Genomic DNA, 22,906 nt, shown 5'->3' with positions numbered 1-22,906 from the left:
AGACCCGCCTCTTGTCAAAGAAAGCAGGTAGTTTATTGGCTACCATAGCTGCCCTTCTGTTAAACTGACATTCTTATTGGATAGTCCAAAGGCGTGTTCTTTGCTCTAAAAAAATATCTTAACTCTGATTGGTCAAGACGATTTCCAATTTGCTGCCGTTCACGTCACATTTCAACATGGCTGCGACCAGAAAGTGTGGAGCTGCTGCAAACACTTCTGGAAACATCATGTCCCTCAAGAAAGCTTTATCCGTAACTTCTCCACTCACTCTGCGAATCGTCGCTGAATGCCCTGTCACAAAAGCAAGAGCTTGTGATCTAATCCTGCCCCACTCGGCCGTCAGCACCCCGGTCTTCATGCCTGTCGGGACTCAGGGTACTCTGAAGGGAATCACTGTGGATCAGCTGGACGCTCTTGGCTGTCAGATTTGTCTTGGAAACACATACCACCTGGGCATGAGACCGGTAGGCAGCACAATAATAATAGCATTTCAGATGTTATGATATCTCAATTGACTTTAATAGTGACTTGATTAATTCATGGAAACTTTGTATTGTTTTTCTCCATTTCAACTTTACTGGCCTGCAGGGGCCTGATTTGATCGAGAAAGCCAATGGTTTACACGGGTTCATGAATTGGAAGAGGAATCTTTTAACTGTGAGTGCATAGATGATGAATGTTCACAAAAGTACAATGTAGGTGACGACATCTGTGTTGATATGTTGTGTTTTCTTTCCTCTGCTTACAGGACAGTGGGGGGTTTCAGATGGTGTCTCTTGTCGAGCTCTCTGAGGTCACAGAGGAAGGGGTGAAGTTCAAGTCCCCCTATGATGGCAAAGAGATCCTCCTTACTCCTGAGAAATCCATCAGCATACAGAACAGTCTAGGTGTGCTAAAATAATGTAACGAGTATCGAATACCAAATACTTGTACCTTCTGTCAGTTTCCCAGTGACTTATAGATGGTCTCCCCATGCTTCTTTGTGTCCCTCCAGGTTCAGACATCATGATGCAGCTTGATGATGTGGTCAGCAGTACGGTGACAGGGCCGCGGGTGGAGGAGGCAATGCACAGATCCATTCGCTGGCTGGACCGCTGCATATCAGCCAATAAAAATCCAGAAAAACAAAACCTATTTGCCATCATCCAGGGAGGGCTAAATACAGAGCTGCGCAAGGCCTGTCTAGATGGTAATAAGATCTTGCATTGTTGTGATCCTTTTATCTTCTTTTGATTTTCTATCTCTGTCTTTGTATATCTTGTAATGATGCTGGAGGATGGGATCTGCATATTCGGAGGGAGACTGAGAATATGTTGAAATGGCTCCACAGTTCAATTATTTGAAATAATTTGGAAAGGGGCTCTATTACTACATTATTTGTATAAATGGATGTACATAAGCTTTAACATGTTTATCTCATGAAAAAGTCTGTGTGGATCATACGAGTGGGAGTATCATGAGGTGAAGAGCAATCATATATTTGCAATTTAGAGATTTTTATAAAAAATATATTGTGCAAGGAAATTGGCAGCCATTGGCAGTTTTGCAAAGAAAACTGAAATATAATAGTAATATATATTTATACATCAATTTTAAAGTAAAGTTATTAAGTACTTTTCACGGTGGAAACTAGTAAAATGGTGTGCTATCTTTTAAGATAATTTTTGAGAAGTAAAAAAAGATGTTTCTAATTCTGCAATTCTGAAACCCTCAGACAGGGGGCCCAGAGCTGAAAGGCCCTGGCTGCAGAAGCCCCGTAACCTTTAGTGAAATGCATGCTCTAGCTGGCTGATCTTATTGTAAATTGTACATTCCTAAACTGTTTGAAACTGATGATAAGGTCCAGAAGTTGTGCTTGAGACATCTTATCCCCTTCCTGCAGAAATGACTCAACGTGATGTTCCTGGTTTTGCCATCGGAGGCCTGAGTGGAGGAGAGGAGAAGGATGACTTCTGGAGGATGGTGACCCTGAGCACTGACCACCTGCCACGGAAAAAGCCTCGATACCTCATGGGTGTTGGGTACGTTTTCTTAAATATTTCATGAGAATTGTGGTGTTTATGGTAGGGCTGAATGATTGGAAAAAATATCTACCGGTAATTGCAGTTGCATCATTATTCTCATATTCATTTAAAAAATAATCATGGTGTGTACATATTTTGCCTTTTGACAAATATTCAGTTAAATATTAAATAATTCAGATGATTTATTCATGTGCTGCAGGTATGCTGTGGATCTGGTGGTGTGTGTTGCTCTGGGATGTGATATGTTTGACTGTGTGTTCCCCACCCGCACTGCGGTAAGCTCTCTATTACTCACACACACACACACACACACACTCTGATTAGCAATGATCATTCAGCTTTCTTTTCAATTGAAAAACTATTTTCTGACAGTCATGTTTTTGTTTCCTTAGAGGTTTGGCTCAGCCTTGGTTCCTTGGGGATCTCTCCAGATAAAAAATAAGCAGTATGCCAAAGATTTCGAGCCCATAGACCCAGACTGCCAATGTCCCACCTGCAAAAGGTAAGCCAATAAACCAACAACACATGTTTTTATCATCCTGTCATATGTTAAATTATGAAGTTAAAAAAGCACTAATGTACACTATTTGGTATAAAAGAGGGATTTGTTGGCGATTCAGGAATACCTTATTGAATGCATTTGTTTGAAACTGCATTCCTGGGAGACAAAATAAATCTGTTTTCTTTTTCAGACACAGTCGGGCTTACCTCCATGCTCTGTTTAAGAGTGACAGTGCAGCCATGCATCACGTCACTATCCACAACATTGCCTACCAGGTCAGTATCTGAAATGTCTCTCTGTAGATAAAACCACATCATAACTAGATATTGAATATTGTCTGATATTGAATGTTGATATTATATATCAACAAACCCATTTAACCACTAAATAAAGTGCATTACATTAAATCAAATAACAAAATCATCTTTAATAATCAAATTAAAATGACATTATGTGATTATGAATGTTAAAATGCGAGCACAAACATGTCGTGTGACAAACTTAATAATATATTTTTAGGCACACTATTTTGAATACTTTATTTTTAAAGTTAAATAAAAATAAGACATTTTTATAATTTTGCACACATTTTTTCTTTTTACATTTTACCATTGTGAATTTTGCTTACATGGTACCCTGAAATGTTGCCATGGTGAGTAGTAGCATGTAAACTTTCTTACGGTATACTGGAGATCAATAATCACATTATTTTCCACCAATTATTTCTCCTTGCAGCTCAACCTGATGCGCTCTGTGAGACAGAGCATTATGGAAGGCTGCTTCCCTGAGTTTATACGGACGTTCATGAAGCGCATGTTCCCGTCTCGTGACCAGTACCCGGGCTGGGCCGTGGACGCTCTCGCCTCCGTCAACATTACACTGGAATAAAACCTGGAAGGCAACCGTCATGCTCTCAATGGGGATGTCAAACAGTGACTGGAAGATTTTAAATGGCTTTTTTTAACGGATGATTATTTTTTACTCTTTGTTTATACTTGTTTATAAATTGCCTGTTTGTTTGGCGATGAGGCAAATGGCTTTTGATCTGATAGATGAAGCCTGATTCTCTTCTGCTTTACTCAGCCTCTGCAAATTGTCCTCATACTAGACATTATGGTAATGTGAGACTGAATGGGGTTTAAATGAGGTTTGAAACACATGAACTATCTCCTCTGATGTGCGCCAACACTTTTGGTTGTTACCATGGCTACGAAGTTGGCCCACCCATTGGAAATGAAATGTTCTGCCTTCCTGTCAACCTGGTGTTTAATTTCTGCCAAAGGCACGAGATAAATAAATGTGTTTGTATTCTGGTATTTTAACCTAAACCCCTAAACCCTAGTGGTTGTCAGATGCCTGTTAGAACATATGAATGAATTCAAGCTCAATTGAAGCTCACAAAGATTGTGTGCTTGTGTCAATATGACCACCAGAGGGCAAAATAGACAAAACCAGAGCAGTGTGACTGTAAAATGCAATATGTTAAGCTTTCCTGTAGAGTTAAAAGCAGTACAGCTGAATCTAGTTCATGCAAATCATTTAATTACAGTAGGAATATGAGCTGAAAAGTAGGAAAGCACAAAAACATTACATTCCAAAAATCACAACACAGTCAGCATCCATCTGAATATCAAGTCATTGTTCAATGCTATTCTCTACTTTGTCCTCCATTGGACAATAATCCCTTTTAACCTGAGTGGCGGTTTTGTTGGGAGCTTACTGAGGTGCTGCTCTATCGAGGCTCTGTTGCTGATTAATATTAATCTTTAGTTTTGATTTAAATAACACCTGTTGTCTGTGGCTCCGAGTCAACAGTCCCCTTAAGCACCACATTTGAATTGCATTACTGCTTTTGTTATGACCACAGGCCCTACAAGATTAAACATGTGATTTGTATAGTCCCCTAGTCTCATAATGACTAACACAGTTTGGTAGGCTACTACAAAGGAAAATGATGGGTTTTGTAAATAATAGGAGTTTACAAGTTGTTTAATTACAATAAGAGGCAAACTGAAGCATTCATGTTTCTATGATAATAGCTTGTTTATAGTGACCTTTTGTCATTTAATATAATAATAGCCCACATTCAGAGGAATGTCTACTTTTTAGTGTTTTTGTTTTACAGGATTATGTTTGATTCTCTTTAGAAGGGATGTCCTTTCTAAAATGTCTTCTGCCTCGACTATGTTTACTATGTTGTCGACTATGTTGATTTACTTAGCATATGGAGGCTTAGTGATTGAACAACGGCGCTCACAGCTCAGTTGGCAAGCTAAATACATTGGATTTGTACTCATGTATATTTCAGTGTAACAATTCCCAATATGTCACATGTGCCACCGAAAAACGGACTCAAAAAACACTGTTACCTACTTCTTATAAAATACTAATGATGAAGAGATCTCCATGTAGAATATAACACATAAGCGTCGTTCAGATTTAGCAGGTGCACGCAGTTTTCCAGAAATATAGACATTTTTCAGAGTCACGTGTCACCCATGAGTTGTTGTATTATTATTCAGATTTACATAGGGAAGTGATGTGCTCATAATGCTGCAAACATTTTTGGTATCTTTTTGACAGATATAGGTTTTGCGTGTATTGTTTTTGCAATTGTTCTTATAATTTATCAGTCTTACAGGGAAAGTCTTATGGTGCCTATCGGTCGGGTTCACATTTGTTGCCAGTGCGTTCATGCGGAGCTCAGGCAGGGAGGATGCTGCTGCTGGTGAGAGTCAACCAGTTGCTCTCCAGCTGTCTCAGTATAGTGCAGCCTCTCCCACTACGCACCGACGGATGATCATCCTCGACCTGTTGCCTCGTCGGGAATAAAAGTGAAGTTGCTTTCTGTCGGGTGCCAAACAAGAAAGAAGTTGTTTTTTTTGTCTTTAGAAAGGAGGTCGAAGACGATGCCATGAGATGTATCCATGTGTTCATTATTAATCTACGTTTTGAATAGCAGAAGGAAGAGGAACGGAGTTGGTTTTGGGGGGTGCACCTCCTTGGTGTGGAGGTGCGGTTTGCGGTGATATCTGCCTCTATCTCTGGGCTCTGTGGAAGAACCATGGTCGAACTGGAGAAGGAAGTGCTCCCGCTGCCCCCTCGGTACCGGTTCCGAGACCTGTTGCTCGGGGACTGGCAGACCGACGACAGGTAAGGACTTTCATCGTTTACGCACGGCGCCCTGAATCCGCTGCGCATCTGAGACCATCATGTCACCTTCTCTATAAAGTATACTCATTTGTTTTCCGCATGTTTTTCTTGTTATCACGTTTATTCAGGTGTAGTATTGTACTGCCAGCTGTGCAGCTCTGTCGATGCAACAGGTTTACTCCTTCCCTAGTGTGCGCGGAGGATAGTGTTGCTAATGCTGCTAATTCATATAATCCCACCAAAAGCATTTCACTAATTAACCAAAGGAACAAATTGAGACATGGAATGAAATTAAGAGACTCATTCATTATAGTAATATGATGTATTTGCAAGTGGCTCATACATGTGTGTAATAATCCTTTGAAATGAAGAAGGAGCAAGTATGGGTAGACCTACAGTGCGTTTATGTTCTCCTCATGCCATAATTCCTGAGATTTGCATTGAACAATCTGCAACCTGGACAGGCTGCTTCCTCTGTCACTGGCAATTAACCTTTGATTCCACATTTGCAGGGCGGAATATTTGACATGCAATATGATATGCATTGCTTAATTTGTCTATTTTTTCCTGCAGTCTAATGGAAAACCTCAATTTCATGCTTGATGCATTTTGTTGCTCGGTCGATATGAGGACCAAAACACTTGCTTCTGTACTTGAGTGGGTGTTTTGAATCAGCAAAATGGGGGACACTTGCCTTTTAGAAATCAATCCTGCAGGCATTGCCAGACTTCAATGAAGAGTCACTTCTGCATTTTACCATAGAGGTCTGTCAATAACGATCATCTTATTATTGAACCATTAAACAGTGTCCTTTTTGAAGATCACTCTGGTTTGCTCTTTTGTAATGTCTTGGCTATTGCCCAAGGACCTATGTTTCCCAACCAGAGTTCAATGCGACCTCACCTGATTACAGAGGTTTAGTGAGGAGGATTTGCTGCCTCTTTCTTGGAAGTCTATGAGACACAACCTTACTTTCTACAGTCCAGGCTCTTCATCGTCTTAAAGAGGCAAAAACAATAAAAACAGTTGACAACAACATGGATCATTTCAGTTACAATGTAGGTACTGAAACTGTTGTTGGTGGTTGTGATTGACTCGGTCGATTTGAGACTACTGGACAGAGCACTTTATTATTTATTTCTGTTATATGCAGAGCTGGAATGTCCAATGAACTCATGAATCCTGTTTTAGGATTTATTATGAGCATTAGTGTCTAGCAAAGTAGTCTTTGTAAATGTTCTATGTGTTTCATTTACAAACAACACTTGTGAGAGGGAAAGCTGTTGACAGAGGAATTAAGATGTTGATCTCAGTGCCCAGGGAGTATTAGCTGCTATAAAATGGATTGATTAGAAGGAAGAGCTGGGATTGATAGTGACAGAAAAGCTTGTTTAGGGTTGAATAACGCAGAGTTTGTCTCCTGTGGTCCATTAATCTAGGAGTAGCTTTAACAAACATCCTCAGAGAACCAGACGGCCCCAATGGGCGCAGGAGCACAGATAGCTCCATATAGTATCAACGCGTCCCTGCACAGAAACTCTCACACATCAAAATGTCAATATGTGTACTGCATAAATTATCTCCTTGACACAAATGGTGGCACTCTGCGCAGGGAAAACATACATAACTGAGCCTTTTAATCCCTCTTCTGTCATCCTCTATGGGCCTTCTCACTCGTCCTCTCCTCTTAGCCTGCATCCCTGTCGATGCGTGTCCATACGTCGCCCTCTTTAAAATGCAACCCCCACCACAACACACTCCCTGTGCTTCTCAACATCTTAGTTCCGATTGAAGTGCCTTCAATACCATGCCTTCCCCTTTCAAGAGCTCTCCTGTAAATTGGTGCAGTACATTTTGCTTTAGCACTGAAAGGCTCTTAAGTGAGGCAATTTTCAGGGGGAATTAATTTTATATTTCCGTTTTTGACACATAGGATCCTCCAGATTGTGGGATTACTAGTAGTTATAGTGTCTCGATCCCAAAGCAGGATTTTGCTTAAACATAAAAAATCAATTAAGAGACACCTTCTCCTGGCTGTATCTTATTTGTGTCAAATTGGAACAAAGAGATATTATTTTGGCTCTGTTAACTCTGCACATCTCCCAGACAACATTTAAATAATGTTCTGCTGAAATTGTGGCTACAACTGCCAATTATCTTTATTAGCTTTGTTGCTAAAACATATAACCTCAAGGTTGTGCCTGATACTTAATTGGTCATGTGTGTTCTGCTGTTGCCGAAATGTGTCAAGTACCCAGAAGTAGGAACATTTTAGTGTTACTGTTCTGTTTACACCGACTCCATTTATATGTTCTGGCAGTGAATCAGAGGCTTCTGTCTTGATGAAATGCCAGAAGACCAAACGATGAGATCGAGATCTTTTACAGGCCGATTAGGAGAAGTCAAAGAAGCGGTCTGAATTTTGAATATTTTTAACATCCAACTTGCCTTGAAATGGAGGGTTGTTTATTATTAGCAGCAGTCTTCAACTATTTGTGAAGTAAGCTAGCTTTTTGTTTCTGTCTGGCAAACAGTACCATCTTCCTTTGCTCCACACTTTCTGTTGAACTTCCTGGCTTTCATACTATTTACATATTATAAATGCACATTTTGATCTACTCTACTTGTATGTCACCCACAAGTGAATTTACATACAGCAGGGGTTCCAAGTGCTCTACTGGAGAATAGCCTTAGGAGGAGTTTCCCTCAGAGTCCAGGATTATCAACTGACAGCCTTTTGTCCTTTATAGCAATCTCTTATTGGCTGTCGCTTCTTCTCTCGCTCCATCTCTGTCAAATCTCTCTTATCCCCGTGATCTCTCTATCTTTGCCACCTTCGTAATTCTTTCTGTCAAGCCTTAATCTATTAAAGCCAATGTAAAGCACGATCCATCAATATTGTCAATATTCTCGATATATATTGACTTACAGTGAAAGCCAAAGTCCTTTTGTGAGCCTTTTAGAGCTCATGTAATTTTCAGTCATATAATTTATAAGATTAGACAGCTCTTTGTTGAGGATTCTGGAATTACGGATGTTATTATGCATCATGTCTGCAGAGCCAGAGCTGGCATAAAGGGACGTTATCAGAGATACAAAAAGGCTTGTATAATGGAAAGAATCACTTGGAGAAAAGGTGATTTTATCAGATTTGAGGCTGGATGAGATAAAAGGTGTGATGTGGGAGCATGCAGACCTCAAAACCACCAAATGCATAATTATTCCGGTAAACATCTGAAGTAAAGCCAACTAAAAAGCAACCAGTTGCTAATTGAAATCTATTTTTTACGGGGGAGGGTTTGCAGAGTCGATTTTGAGCTGGGGTCCTACAGTGGAGTAGGCAAATTAAAATCGAAAAGCATCGGACATGGCACAATTCCCTTCCTCATAATTAACAGAAGTGTCTGAAAACATAATCCTAATTAGTAATGGAGAAGAGGGAAGGTTTCCAGTAGGATTGAAAATTAAAGATAGGTCCGTCTTGAGTCCAAATAAGAGGGCAAGTTTGGAGGATGGAGAATATTTTGCACATTTTGCCTGGTGATCATGAGCCTCTTCGCTATCTTTCTGAGAAGGCATAACCTGAATGGACAAAGGGAGGCACTTTAGTTTTGTCGTACAATCAGAGTTTATTACATTGTATTCTTTGCTCCTCTAGCAACCCCTTCATCCTTTGGCTATCATTTCATACATTATATGTTGAAAGATTTATCCTTTTTCATTGTTATCACTGATTAGCATTAGCCCAAGGCTGTATAAAGAACACTTCAGAGTGTGTCCCTGGTGGTCATCTAGACACAGTTATTTTATTATTAGAGATTTTTCTGCCTCCACTGGGCTTTAATTAGCTAGATATTGAACTCCCTAACCAGCCTTTCTGTTAGGAGAGTACTGTCAACACGTAAGAGCCTCCCTGCTGTGGACACTAACACAGCCATGGGGCTGACCAGCATGAGTCGGAGCACTTCTGGGCTGTAGCTGTGTTCTGTGTGGCTTGAAGGCCCAGTGGCATCAGAGTGGGGGGAGGCAGCCGCTCTGCCTCTCTGCTGTGGGGGATCACAAACAGTTGCCACTGATCGCAGATCCCCTATTCCCAAACTGTGTTAGCTTAATACACCACAGGACTTTCAAATCCAAACAGCCCCAGAGACACCAGACACAGAGGCAATAAATACATTTCATCTCATGTTTCACTACTTTTGAGTTGCACATGTCATCGTCAAACAGGTGATTTGTAGACGACTTGGAAACAGATTGATATCTCACGCTGATTTGATCAAATGTAAAATAACCGTGCAAATCCAAAGCTAATGTAATCTGAAGGGATAGAATGTCATTGGATGGCTTTTAATAGAGTTGTGCAGCACTTTACGCCATTTTTTATTTCACATTAGAGGGATTATTATGGCATTTAGGCAAATCATGGAGGCAAGTATTTATTTTCTGCATATTAAATGGGTCCGTTGTGTTCTGTTTTTTTCTTTAGCAAGAGAAAGTAGTAAATAGTAAGTTAAAAGGAATGATGATCTATCAGGGAAGGATTAGCAAGGCTGGTTTTTGTCAGCGAGCAGCGAGAGGAATGGCTAAAGCACTTCCACTGATGACGTGTGGAGAGTTTGAATCTATTGGAACCCAGGCGTTGTTCAGGAAATGGCTCAGAGTAAAGGCTGCCGTGCACGCTTAATAAATGTCAATATACTGTGGGGTGCACATGTATTGTAAATGATGGCTGTCATTCCCTGCTGTGCATTTCCATGGTTAGTGGATTTTTGGGTAAATTGGTCACGACAAAGAAAGGTTGATTTTCTCCATAAGTTATATTAAAAGGCATGTAGAGAAAGAGCCCCTTTAAAGGTCTCAATCATCATTAAGTTATTATGAGAGCACTTACATGTTTCATTGGAGTGTTGAATTCGGTTTTGTGGCAGCAATCAGTGGCATTAAAGACATTTGACATTTCTTTTTTTTTGACTTTTTAACGTGCATTGTCAGTGTGAAAATAAAAATGTGCCTTTATGCTATTACCGTAGAAAATGATCAAGGAGAGTTGAAGGCTACAAATATTTTCATTTTTAATTTCTTATTTTCTTTTGTTCGTCTCCACCTGCCATTAGCACATTATGTGGGATGATTGCGTATCTGGGTCAGGAACAATGTCTTGCTTCTCTTAAAGTTGTTAGAGTGCTCCCGTGGTGATGTGCAATTCATTTGACTTTAGTTGTCAGCCCATTGATTTTCTCCTGCCCTTATTTCGAGTATATGTCATTGTGGAATGTCATTTGGTCCCCCATTCATCTTAAGAAAACTGTGTGTTGAGTTTCAAACCTCAAACTGCTTTATGACCATCAGCATTTCTCCATATAATGGTTCTCAAGGAGACACATGTTGCTTCCAATAAACGGGAAGAGCTTCTTTAGAAATAACATATTCACTGATGCTTTTTTAGGTTTAAATATTTCTATACTCATCTTTTCAAATCTGGAAAGATAAGAACTAAGATTTTCCCTTAAAATGTAGGAAATAAATGCCAGAACAATCATTAGTCCTAATTTCCATATCGAAGCAGTGATAGCGCTGGCAGACGGTCTTCCCCTGAATTTGAATTATGATAGATGTTCTCCTAACTGTGTCCATTCAGATTCATCCCTCCTCTCTTCTTACTTTAATTTTTAAAACATTTTCCTTTTTTATTTTTTGTCCAAAGGCATTCTCCAAATATGAATAGTTTTCTTTCCATCAATTGAACAGAATAAATGTTCATATCATTAATCTGAGATTAGCCTGCATAATGTTTCACTTGGTATCCTATTTAGTTTATGTTGCTTAACTGATATGAATACTATTTCTGGGTTTTGTCGTGATGAGCCAAATCTGTGCTGTTGTGCACGCACAGAATTGGGTTTCTTTAGCCTCTTGCACTCTGTCATTAGACGGCCAGTGCTTTGTCATTACAGAGCACAGGCATGGGTGGAAACAGCAGGAGGACAAGGTTCAGCTCTCACCCTCTCTCAGAGATCCTCCTCCGCAAGTCCCCTTCTGTCTTTCTGTCCATCTGTCTGCGTCTATTTATCCGTCTGTATGAGTCTCTCTCGCTCTCTTTCTCGCACAGTTCAACTTTAAATGCAAATTCTCTCCCCAGGCTTCCTGTTCTCTTGTTTCCAGCTGTTATAACATGGTGTTATTGATCTATTAAAGCCTGGGGGAGGATCTTAGATGTCTGCCTCTAAATAATTGTTAAATACACCTTTATTTAAAGAAAGAAGCAGAGAGACAGAAAGGAGGACCTCCATGGGGAATCCTAAGCGATACACTAAAATGGTTGTTTATCCAGCGACATGTGTTTTATTTCTGCACAACAGTATCCCAAAGCCGTTTTTCTCCACAGTGATCTGATCATTTCTTTTTTTGTACTTTTTTGAGGGCCTCGGGGGGCTGTTGCCCAGAAGTGCCATCATGATGAGTTTGTGTGTCGTTTGTTTTGATATAATGTCCTTATGAGTTTTTAATGTGTTTTTCTCCTCCATCCTCCCCTTAGATTAAAGATCCAGACTCTCAATCTATCCCACAGCTCAGGTCTTTTATTGGGCTATATTTCCACTTTACTTTTCATCTGCTGTTGTACACTCAAGTGGAAAAGCCCTCACTCAGAGAGAAACACATCACGGGCAAAATGACCTCTGAAATGATCCTCTTCTCCTGGGAAGTTATCACAGCCTAATCATATAGAGTGTGGAGAGGCTTTAAGGACTTTGATGAATGAAGAAATACAGGTACCGTTGAATTAAGTAACTTATGTCACTTTAAGTGTCTTAAGGGAAAAACAAACAGTCAATAAATACTGGAGGTTTGGCAAGTTCAGAAGAACACTGTCACTGCGAGACAAAGAGGTGCAGTGCCTGATGGGTTTGGTTGTAAAAGAGGACTTTAAGCTTGAAGGAAAAGGACATTTAAGCTCTGAACAATTTGGCTTTTTTATGCAGAAGATAACCCAAAACTTGACACAGTGGATCAGTCATTGTGTGGTAGTTGTGTGGAACAGTTAATCACTGGGTGAGTCAAACATCTTCACTGGTAAGTTCTGACATTTGTTGTTAATATGTTTCAACCAATAGGTTTCTAACTAAGTGTTTTCTTATGGAGAATACAATTGACCAATCACATCTGCCTTGAGGTTTTAGGAGCCTTTGATCACAGGATCTACTATGCCGCATTGGAAAACAGTTTTCTTTATACTTGCTGTTCTTAGTCTTGGAACATCATGTAAATAATGAATTTCTCCAACTTTTAATGGCACTAATGGTATTCACTTTCAAAATTGTGGCGAAAACGTGTCTATGCTTCTTACAACCAAGCTATTGATTGTTTGATTGTTCTGTGCATGACATAATTCATGCAGTCATATGGTCTATTAGCTCATTACGCCTCTTTACACACACACACACACACACACACACACACACACACACACACACACACACACACACACACACACACACACACACACACACACACACACACACACACACACACACACACACACACACACACACACACACACACACACACACACACACACACACACACACGTTTCCATACAATCCCCACTGACTGAAAATACTGTAGGGTGTCCCATCTCAACAGTAATTCATTCAAACCCCTGAGGGAGCTGCTGGCCGTGTCTACATGTCCTCTTGTTTTCCATCACGTGTGTGTGTGTGTGTGTGTGTGTGTGTGTGTGTGTGTGTGTGTGTGTGTGTGTGTGTGTGTGGTGTGTGTGTGTGTGGTGTGTGTGTGTGTGTGTGTGTGTGTGTGTGTGTGTGTGTGTGTGTGTGTGTGTGTGTGTGTGTGTGTGTGTGTGTGTGTGCGTGCGTGTGTGTAAGCCTTATTGTCAGCAGGCTGCTCAGAGCAAAGGGCCGTCAACAAGTTGGAGCGGGGTATCGGCTCAGATGGCTGCACACACTTCACAAGTATGTGTTTGCTCACATCTGCTCATGTGAGAGGGAGGGGAAAAGACAACGAATCCTGTGTTGCCATAGCAACAAAGAGGAAAGTTACCCCCCACCCCCTTAATGTAGCTGGGAAAGTGCAGCTTTGGCTTTGGTCTCTGCGTGTCTGACCATGTGGGCTGCTGTTATAGCGTCACTCTGGAACCCTGGGAAGAACCTCCCCCATCCCTTCCTCTTCCTGCAGACAGAATAGAGCAGTTGTTCTGCCCTCGCTTTCATCTGTCTGTGTGTTGTGAGGAGACCACCAGTGAGCCCAGCCCGCCGTTTATCATCCCCGACCTGAGTCATCCACTCTTCCCTCCATAGGATGAAAGGAGAGCCACTGAGAAATCTCCCCTGAGGTGGTCCGACAGGAAATGCAGTCACCGTCAGTCTGTCTGCTAATGTGCCTGCACACATGTAAGAGCTGTCTGAAGAGAGCCTTTTTGTACACTTAATCATGCCTCCCCATAGGTGTCAGATGGGCTTGTGAATGGCCAAATAATCTTGATGACCCTCACAGGTGTGTGTTCTTGGGTCTGTGTGAGTACAGTAGTTGTGTGTGTACCTCTAACAGGAGGGTGCCAGAATGGTAAGGGGAAAGAGCAGTAATTATGGCCTTCCATGTTCAGCAGAAACATCAGAGGGAAGTAATTTGTTGCTCTATATTTAATCAGTGGAGATAACGAGACTGACTGCAGCAGTCTGGGCCTATGGGCAGGCGGACAAGCAGGAGCACCATTTCCTCCGAAAGCCATTAGTCTTTAATGTAGTTGGCCACAGAGTCTTATTTCCAGACTTTTCACTGTTCAAATAATCATTATCGCCCTTTTCACCTCAATTGTATATTGTAATCCTCTTGTTTTATTTGATTTGATCTCCCAGCCCTCTACTTGTTTTTTTCTCTCCTGACTCTTGTCTTTACTCTATAAAAGAGGTTGTTTGATCTCTTTCTCTTCCCTCCCTGTCTTTGTCCCTGCACGTCTCTCCGTCCCTCTCTCAGGGTGCAGGTGGAGTTCTATGTGAATGAGAACACTTTCAAGGAACGCCTTAAGCTGTTCTTCATCAAAAACCAAAGATCAAGTGAGTTGCATGTGTTTGGGGTCACACTCTCTCTGTCTGTCTATGTGCAGCCTTTCTTGCTCTATGTTTCATCACCAGTTGTTCAATTTGTCCACTCTTTGGGACTGTTTTATAATTCGTAGTCTTGATAAAGTTTCTCTGTGGATTCATATCTGGACATGTGATAACTTTTTATGTTCCTGCATACTTAGTCAAATCACATGCCTATGAATAAAATCACAACTTAAATTAGAAACATGTGTACATTTTGTAATTTATGTATATTTAAGTAAGTCATGAAAGTTTTCATCCCTTCCTATTAAGCGGTTAACAAATGCTTAAACAACATAATGTAATACTAACTGGAGTGTAAGGGATATTTGTTCAACTTTTAGCAAACCATATTCTGCTTTATTGGACAAACCATTGCCTTCCAGGCTACACCTTCTTTATTGAAAATATGTAATGAATTGTGCTTTGGAGGGAAATCTAATGCACTGCTGAGCTTTTATAGTGATGATAAATGGCTTATAAACTGCTTTTGAATCCCCAAAGCTATTCTGGTTTTTGTGTGTGTGTGTGATGTTTTTGTTATGCTGTTATTTGTATCTTTGGGGAAGCAAAGAATCCTACAGATCTTTTATTCTGTTTCTTTGAAATAAGAAATGACTGATTGTCCTCTTTCTTTCTATTGCAGGTCTGCGAGTGCGAATGTTCAACTTTTCTCTAAAAGTGCTGAGCTGTCTCCTCTACATTGTCAGAGTCCTATTGGACAACCCGCAAGACGGAAGACAGGACTGGTGAGTGAAAAGGAGATAACAGGGGCTTAATGAGGTGAAACAAAGTATGTGTGTGTGTGTGTGGAGACCTGAGAGCAGGAACAAGCGCAACAGGTCAATAGCTGAGATAACTGTGTGTGTAGAGTATCCCGTAAAAGCAATGTATGTAAGATGTTGTCAGGCGAAGAGAGGGGGTGGAGATGCAATCCAAAAAGTAAACTGATATCGACACTGAGGTCCTGGTTTTAAGGAGATAAGGAGTAAGAACTTACTTTCATTGTCATGTTTGTGTTTGTTTCCTAATGCAGCGTAAACGGAGAAAACTGCACCAAACAAAACATATCATCGCATCCCTGGAGTGGATTTGACTGGTAAGCATGTGAGTCTCTAATTGGGAGTGATGGCTTCAGCCTGCAGGGATGAAATGGTGCACCCTGGAGGACTGGCATCCCCAACATCGGAAACGTATAATGCAATCAATGCACAATGCTGATATTGAGCGTTAAGATCCCCATTCATTCGTCACAATTGGACTGTATGGATTACCTGTCAACCTAATATGCATGCAGTGCGTGTGCAGCCTAATCAGCAGCGATCTAGTGGAGATAAAGCACATCATCTACAATAGCAGAGAGAGGGAGAGAGACCAGGAAGTGTGCACAGACCTGAGGCTGCAGCCATGTCTTCTGCTCAGGGACTATTGATCTAATTGGTGGCTGGTGACACTGGCTAAGCTCTGGCTCCAAATGAATAAGGAGGCTGACAGGGTGAGCTCAGGAAAGGGATGGGCTGCCTCCTGCTCCGAGCAGCCGAACCGTAGGAGCAAATCAGAGAGCGGGCAGGCAAGTAGCCATGATAAGCCCCAGGGGGTCTTTGGGGGGAAGAAATTGCCTTTTCTCTCACAATAAGGCTGTACATTTCAAATAAGCTGTGTGAATATTGCTTTTTCTCCAACAATATGAGCACATTAGCAGCTGGGGAGTCCTCTGTTGTTCAGTTGTAAACGCCAAAATTAGATTTAACAAGTGAAATGTGTCGGTCCCTATTGAGTATCATTGTGTTACAGAACATAATTAAAATGTTTTGTCCTTTTTAATAAAATATACTTGGCCCTTTTTTTTCCAATTCCTCTCTCCTATTTTCTCTGTTCTTTCCCTTTCTTTCGCTCTGCAGGAAACTGATCATCTGGGTGGATCGACCTCTACCGCTGTGGGCGCTGCAGGTCAGATAGACCTCCGTACATCGGTGTTTACACAAATGTCTGAATGCATGAACACACCAACACAGGTTTCATGTCGTCTTTTCTGCGTTCCTTTTATGGGTTTGTCGGCATCACACTGCATGTCAATTCCGGCTTAAATGAATTATATCATTTAACCTGACACATATTTACAATGAAAAGGCATAGTTACACACGCATATACACATTCAGACACCAGACTGTCTCTAACTTCACTTAAATCTGTTCCCTCTGAAGCTCAATCATCAGCCAGCCTACTGCTTCCACCCACGCTCACCTCCGCCATCCCTGCGCCTCCTAATTTCTCTCTGCCCTGGTCACTCCCCGACTCCTCTCTGTGTCAGCGTCTCTCATTTTCTCTGTAACTCTCTCTCTCTTTTTGCAGGTGCTTGTGGCTTTCATCAGCTTTTCAGAAACTATGTTGCTCGTGTATCTCAGCTATAAGGTGAGATACTCACGGCCCCCAAAATCCAATCAGAAGCCTTTTGTGATGTTCTTTTGATACCTACGCGCGCGTGTGTGTGTGTGTGTGTGTGTGTGTGTGTGTGTGTGTGTGTGTGTGTGTGTGTGTGTGTGTGTGTGTGTGTGTGTGTGTGTGTGTGTGTGTGTGTGTGTGTGTGTGTGTGTGTGTGTGTGTGTGTGTGTGTGTGTGTGTGTGTGTGTGTGTGTGTGTGTGTGTGTGTGTGTGTGTGTGTGTGTGTAGGGACGTACATTCATGCAAAATGCCTGAGGGTGTAGTTTGTCCACTCTGAACTCCTCTGTGTGTTTTCTCACGTCTCCTTGCCTTTGGAAAGACCCTCAGCGGGCGTAGAGGCTTCCTTATATTCAGCCTGTTATTGACACATCAGAGAGACTTTAGGGGAGGCCCCTGTGTTGCAGGGGGCCGATCCATCAACGGGTTGCCCTGCTTTTGATGTACCTGACAGTATAAGCCTATAAAGGGCTCACTCTGCAGATTACTCTGAAGGCTAGAAGCCTTTTAACATTTAGCACTGACTGATTCCTGTGGACATACTCTGCGCCTGTCCACCTACACTAATCAGATTTAGGTCAGTTATATGCAGGTGGGAGACGCATACAAAAAAGCCATGTCTGACATCTTAATTGAACAGTTAAGCCAGAGGAAACTTAGTAATGCTGCTTCTTATCTCAAAGCGACGCAAGGGCGTTATATAACACTCATACATCGAGATCAATTCTATGGTGGTCAATTTGTTCCCTCCAACTCACCGCAATGAGGGTCTGTTATATGGTTATTCCTGAAGGTCGCCATGACAATGGGGTTTCCTGACCCCTTGTATGTGGTTTGTGTTTCCAGGGCAACGTTTGGGAGCAAGTATTACGTGTCCCCTTCATTCTGGAGATGATCAGCGCCATCCCCTTCATGATCACTGTGAGTGGAAATGCTCAAACGCACTCGAGCACTGCGGAACACATATATATTTATTATATAATATCACACCAGGCTCATGCTCACACAACCCCTTTCCTTTGCCTGTTATTCAGTGACTGTATGCAACATATGAAACAATGTGAGGAGACAGCCAAGCAGACTAACACTCTCCATTCTTGACAGGTGATTTTGCCCTCCTTCAGAAATCTCTTCATCCCTGTATTTCTCAATTGCTGGCTGGCAAAACACGCTCTGGAGAACATGATAGTGAGTCAAGCACCTCCCTTCTCAATTTTCATCATTACTTTCATCTCTGTTATATTCTGTTTGTTGGCATGCCCCTCTCTGTCTGTGCTATTACAGCTCACCAGCTCATTCTGCCATGAAGGAAAATAAGTTGTAAAAAACATTTAACCTTGCACCCTGGGCTTGGTGGAGAAGTTTCTCATTTTCCCTGCTGTCCAATGTCGTCTGAGCTTGCTTCCCATTTTTTAATATGTTGTCTTCATTTTTGCTCTTTGCCATTTTCATCTCCTGCTTTAGTGCAATTTTATATTTCCTCCTTAGTTCTATGTATTTTTCATACTACCCATAAACTGATATTTATCCTCATTTCACACTTCAACAAGGGGCTTTTCACATACTCACACCTGTGTCTATCTCTTTGCAGAATGATCTCCACAGGGCGATCCAGCGGACGCACTCAGCCATGTTTAACCAGGTGGTGATACTCATCAGCACCCTGGTCTGCCTCATGTTCACATGGTGGGTACCCTCGCCAGCTGACACTCAACTGAAAGTGGGCCAACTATGAGAAAAACAGGGTTAGGGTTCGACAGACAGTGTCGGTTTTGTCATGACCGTGGGCAGGGTGAGGAAAGGAGGGGGTGAGATGGATAGGGAGAGGCAAAAACAATGACGTGATAGAGAGGGACAAAATATGATATAGGGAAAGAAATGCTCCCCTTCCAGATAAGAGATAAAAAGGAAGGTACTTGGTAACTGTGAAGATGAGATAGTGCTCTGAAATGCTTCAGTGCAGTGGAGGATGTGACAGTTTGCTAATCCAAAATATGCTACAAGCAGCAGGAATTAAGCTCTCTGACCATTTCAGGGGTGACATTTACATCAGTTGACTCATCTATCCCATAAAGAACAAAATAGCAGGCGCAGTATGCATATACAGTGTCCCACAAAGCCACTGAAGCATGCATCCACCCCCATCTCCACAATCACACATACACACACGGGCGTGAAAGACATCTCTCCACAGGAACCTATACTTCACCCAGCATGTGAAGTCTGAGTAATACTCACTTCCTTTTTTTTTACTTTCTTCATTTCTTTCCATCTTGCCAACCTCCATCAGCATCTGCGGTATTCAACACCTGGAACGAGCGGGTAACAACCTGACCCTGTTCGACTCGCTCTACTTCTGCGTGGTCACCTTCTCCACGGTGGGCTTCGGAGACGTCACCCCCCAGATCTGGCCCTCACAACTCCTGGTGGTCATCATGATCTTCGTGGCGCTCATTGTGCTTCCCATCCAGGTAGAGAACCAGGGTGATAACCACTAACACATCACAGGCAGTAGATTAAAAAGAGTTCAGTCAGACAACTCACGTGTTCTTAATATGTTTATTATAGCAGCATATAGTTTGAGTTTGGCGTCTAGGCTCGGGCCTCATCACTCCACAGATTTACAAAAACATTGAGTGATGATTAGATAACTTTCCCCCGAGCCTAAAGGTGGAAGCTGGGGTGGAGCTGGGGTGGTGGTGGGGCAGGCAAGCAGCAGCAACAATAAACACAGCAGCAGGAACATGAACGTAGCAATAGGAAGTGGACACAGCAGCAGCGAGGTAGAGGCAGGAAGACCTGGCAGCTTAAATAGAGCGGCATGTTTAGGAGAATGTGTTTGGTTGGTTGTAAGAGGGACGAGGTGCGTCACGTGTTAATGTATCATTGGTGCTCGAGTTGACTGCCTGAACTAGCTCGCAGGCTTCGCCCCATTTTTGGAAAATAACACACAAAGCTTTGGTAGGTAGGTTTTTAAAAAGTGATCTAGGAAAGTTGTGATTTGATGAGTTTAGAAGCCCTCATCCAATCTCATATTTATTTCAATTTAACTTTAGGAGCAGCCAGCCGGGCTCTGCTGGGCTTTCCGCCAAGTTATATAGAAGTAGGAACATATTGGTTAAACTGAACACAGACGTGCCTCTGATGTGTTTTAATGAATTATTTAAATCATGCCTAAAATGAATGGGATTGCTTTGAAACCAAGAAAAAGCTGTTTTGGTATAGTCTGTTTACAGGAAATGTTTATCTGTGTTTTCCTAAGATTCATAATTCTCCTTTTTTTCCCCCTTGTAAAATTATGTGATGATTCATTGCATCCTACGTAGATTTGCAGCACTATTTTTACTCTGGAAACAGCAAGAGTATCCTCCTTCCTTCCTTCCCAAAAGATGTAGAAGTGCTAATGGAACGACTTTCCTCTGTGTGCAGTCAGATGAGGGCGGGAAACCACACTCACATAATACTGAGAAACAATCCACAAATGATTTGGTCTACTGACATTCCTCATTTGTTGCAAATTGGAATTCTTTGGTGCTGACGCTAAACGTCTTTGATAGCTTTTCTGTTTTTGAACGTGTCACATAAGCAGTATGGTAGGGCTGCATCCTACGCAGCATAATGGCTGTTGAACAAACTCACACTGTTTTGTTTTTCCCATCAGCTGCGACCGGGTGTTAGCAAATGTCTTGACAACCTAAACCTTCGCAATAACAAAGGACACAAACATGAAGACACTTTTGTTAACTAGAACAGACTCATAACGAAAATCTGTGAATCACCAACATTGATGCCGTGTCATCCTACCTACTCCCTCTCCCCATCTTTCAACCACAAACACCTTTTGACATTTAGAAACCCCCCCACCAAGCCCTATGCTGTGTGTGTGTGTGTGTGTGTGTGTGTGTGTGTGTGTGTGTGTGTGTGTGTGTGTGTGTGTGTGTGTGTGTGTGTGTGTGTGTGTGTGTGTGTGTGTGTGTGTGTGTGTGTGTGTGTGTGTGTGTGTGTTTGTGTGCATGTGTGTGTGTGTGTGTGTGTGTGTGTCCCTGAGTGTCCGAGTCCTGCCATGACCGTTCTCTTGTCTGCACAGGGGAGCCTCTATTGGTTTTTGTGCCCAACACACACCAAAGGAAATGTGCCTCTTGACCTGTAATTGTGTGTAATGTTGAGCCGAGAAAGGATATTGATTTGAAAATAAGCACCCTTTAGGTAATTTCCTTTTCTCTCAGTTTGGAGACAGTCCTTGATAAAATCACGGTGGCCTCATCATCACATCACAAATCAGCCCAAATGTGTAGAATTGTTATCAATTTCGTTCTTGCTGTCGGAGGATATTGCTTTTATGCTGCACATTCATCTGTGAATAAGTTACAACAGTTGTGCTTATTGTGAATTATTTGGGGATTTTTATTGGAAAGCTTTAAGAAAAAACAACAGTAATTGTAAAGTCCCATCATCTATATACCCACCTACCTGGCCCTCTCCACACACACATTTGTTTCCCTCAGGCTTACTGGTATTTATGTAACTTACTTTCCTCTGTTGCTGCTGTCATGTTTCATTCAGCCCCCATCCTTAACCAAATCTCATCTTTCCTTAATTCCCCCAACACTGTCCCTAATTAAAACTAAACACACTCTCTGTAAGGCATTTTTTTCTTTTCCTAAGCCACCTGGCTCCTCCCTGTATTCCAGCAAACCTAATCCAATTTCCATCTGTTCAATGTGATTGATGTCATTCTGAATGTAGTTCGAGCAGCTGGCCTTTCTGTGGATGGAGCGGCAGAAGTCCGGGGGGAACTACAGCCGCTACAGGGCGCAGACGGAGAAACACGTGGTGCTGTGTGTCAGCTGCCTCAAAATCGACCTCCTCATGGACTTCCTCAATGAGTTCTTCGCTCACCCCCGATTACAGGTCTCTTAAAACGGTTTTAAGCCAAAACAAAAAGGGTGTTGGCGGGGTTTTGAGATTGTTGTCTGTAATCATCTACAGTTGGCTAGACAGCTGAGGTTAAAGGAGATGTTTCATTTAGCGAAAACAAGAATCAAAATGCTTTATTATTCATGATGAAGCAGATGTCTGTGTGTGTGTGTTCATGAGGTTGCATTCATGTGTATCCATTAGGAGGTTCAGGTGATGGTTAACGTCTCCCTTTAAAATGTGTTTTGCATGTTGTTATTTAATTAAGTTTTACATGAATCTTCCGAAGTGGGAGATCTCACATGGGATGTGGTCATTAAAGCATGTTTTTGTTACATCAAAATTAGTTTGGCAGCCAATCATAGTTCAGTATTAAGTGAGCTGTTGGTTAAACCCCTCTTTGTGTGTTTGTAGGACTACTATGTGGTGATCCTGTGCCCAGCAGAGATGGATGTCCAGGTCAGGAGGGTCCTCCATGTCCCTCTGTGGGCCCAGAGAGTCATCTACCTGCAGGGTTCTGCCCTCAAAGACCAAGACCTGATGAGGGCCAAGTGAGATACTGCGACAAAAACAACAACAATCACGACAAATAATACAAGCACTGAATAACCCCAGAACAGAGCTGTTACCTTAAAATAAAGGCCCCACTTTTAGACGCTTGAGCTTATAATTAATGCCTTAATTGCGTACAGCCTTATAATAATAGCTTTAATTACAGTTGGAGTTCTAATGCTTATTGCTTACCTCCTGGCTTTTTGTAATACAGCAGCAG

At 41.9% G+C, this 22,906-nt stretch overlaps 2 protein-coding genes across 4 annotated transcripts in view; both read left to right on the top strand.

Annotated features, from left to right (window-relative positions):
* The first annotated feature begins 36 nt into the window (after positions 1 to 36).
* qtrt1 (queuine tRNA-ribosyltransferase 1) lies at positions 37 to 3,862 on the top strand. Its single transcript, XM_079641961.1, has 9 exons — positions 37 to 464; positions 589 to 657; positions 749 to 887; positions 995 to 1,189; positions 1,883 to 2,021; positions 2,224 to 2,299; positions 2,417 to 2,526; positions 2,717 to 2,801; positions 3,262 to 3,862. Exons 1-9 carry the CDS (start codon positions 177 to 179, stop codon positions 3,412 to 3,414), a joined length of 1,254 nt encoding a protein of 417 aa, XP_079498087.1. The 5' UTR covers positions 37 to 176; the 3' UTR covers positions 3,415 to 3,862.
* Positions 3,863 to 5,265: 1,403 nt separating this feature from the next.
* Positions 5,266 to 22,906, top strand: part of kcnt2b (potassium sodium-activated channel subfamily T member 2b) — a 31,842-nt gene continuing 14,201 nt past the window's right edge. Inside the window, exons 1-13 of one of the 3 annotated variants that reach the window (XM_079644034.1) lie at positions 5,266 to 5,360; positions 5,489 to 5,679; positions 14,668 to 14,747; positions 15,424 to 15,526; positions 15,814 to 15,876; positions 16,679 to 16,727; positions 17,131 to 17,190; positions 18,064 to 18,138; positions 18,322 to 18,405; positions 18,809 to 18,903; positions 19,508 to 19,688; positions 21,964 to 22,128; positions 22,549 to 22,685. In XM_079644034.1, coding sequence (XP_079500160.1) covers positions 5,591 to 5,679; positions 14,668 to 14,747; positions 15,424 to 15,526; positions 15,814 to 15,876; positions 16,679 to 16,727; positions 17,131 to 17,190; positions 18,064 to 18,138; positions 18,322 to 18,405; positions 18,809 to 18,903; positions 19,508 to 19,688; positions 21,964 to 22,128; positions 22,549 to 22,685 — 1,181 coding nt within the window. In that variant the 5' untranslated portion in view covers positions 5,266 to 5,360; positions 5,489 to 5,590. Of the gene's footprint in view, positions 5,680 to 14,667; positions 14,748 to 15,423; positions 15,527 to 15,813; positions 15,885 to 16,678; positions 16,728 to 17,130; positions 17,191 to 18,063; positions 18,139 to 18,321; positions 18,406 to 18,808; positions 18,904 to 19,507; positions 19,689 to 21,963; positions 22,129 to 22,548; positions 22,686 to 22,906 lie in introns of those variants that run through there. The other 2 variants (XM_079644035.1, XM_079644036.1) reach the window with 2 other exon arrangements.

The sequence above is a fragment of the Notothenia rossii genome (assembly GCF_949606895.1).
Source record: "Notothenia rossii genome assembly, chromosome: 8".
NCBI classification, from domain to species: domain Eukaryota; kingdom Metazoa; phylum Chordata; class Actinopteri; order Perciformes; family Nototheniidae; genus Notothenia; species Notothenia rossii.
This window is presented reverse-complemented; position numbering and strand designations above follow the sequence as displayed.

What these genes read in the sequence shown, in the direction of transcription:
- qtrt1 (XM_079641961.1), top strand. Translation starts at nt 177, where the DNA reads ATGGCTGCGACCAGAAAGTGTGGAGCTGCTGCAAACACTTCTGGAAAC. An exon ending in CGATACCTCATGGGTGTTGG is followed by an intron (nt 2,022 to 2,223) that starts GTACGTTTTCTT and finishes CATGTGCTGCAG; the next exon opens with GTATGCTGTGGATCTGGTGG. An exon ending in TCCACAACATTGCCTACCAG is followed by an intron (nt 2,802 to 3,261) that starts GTCAGTATCTGA and finishes TTCTCCTTGCAG; the next exon opens with CTCAACCTGATGCGCTCTGT.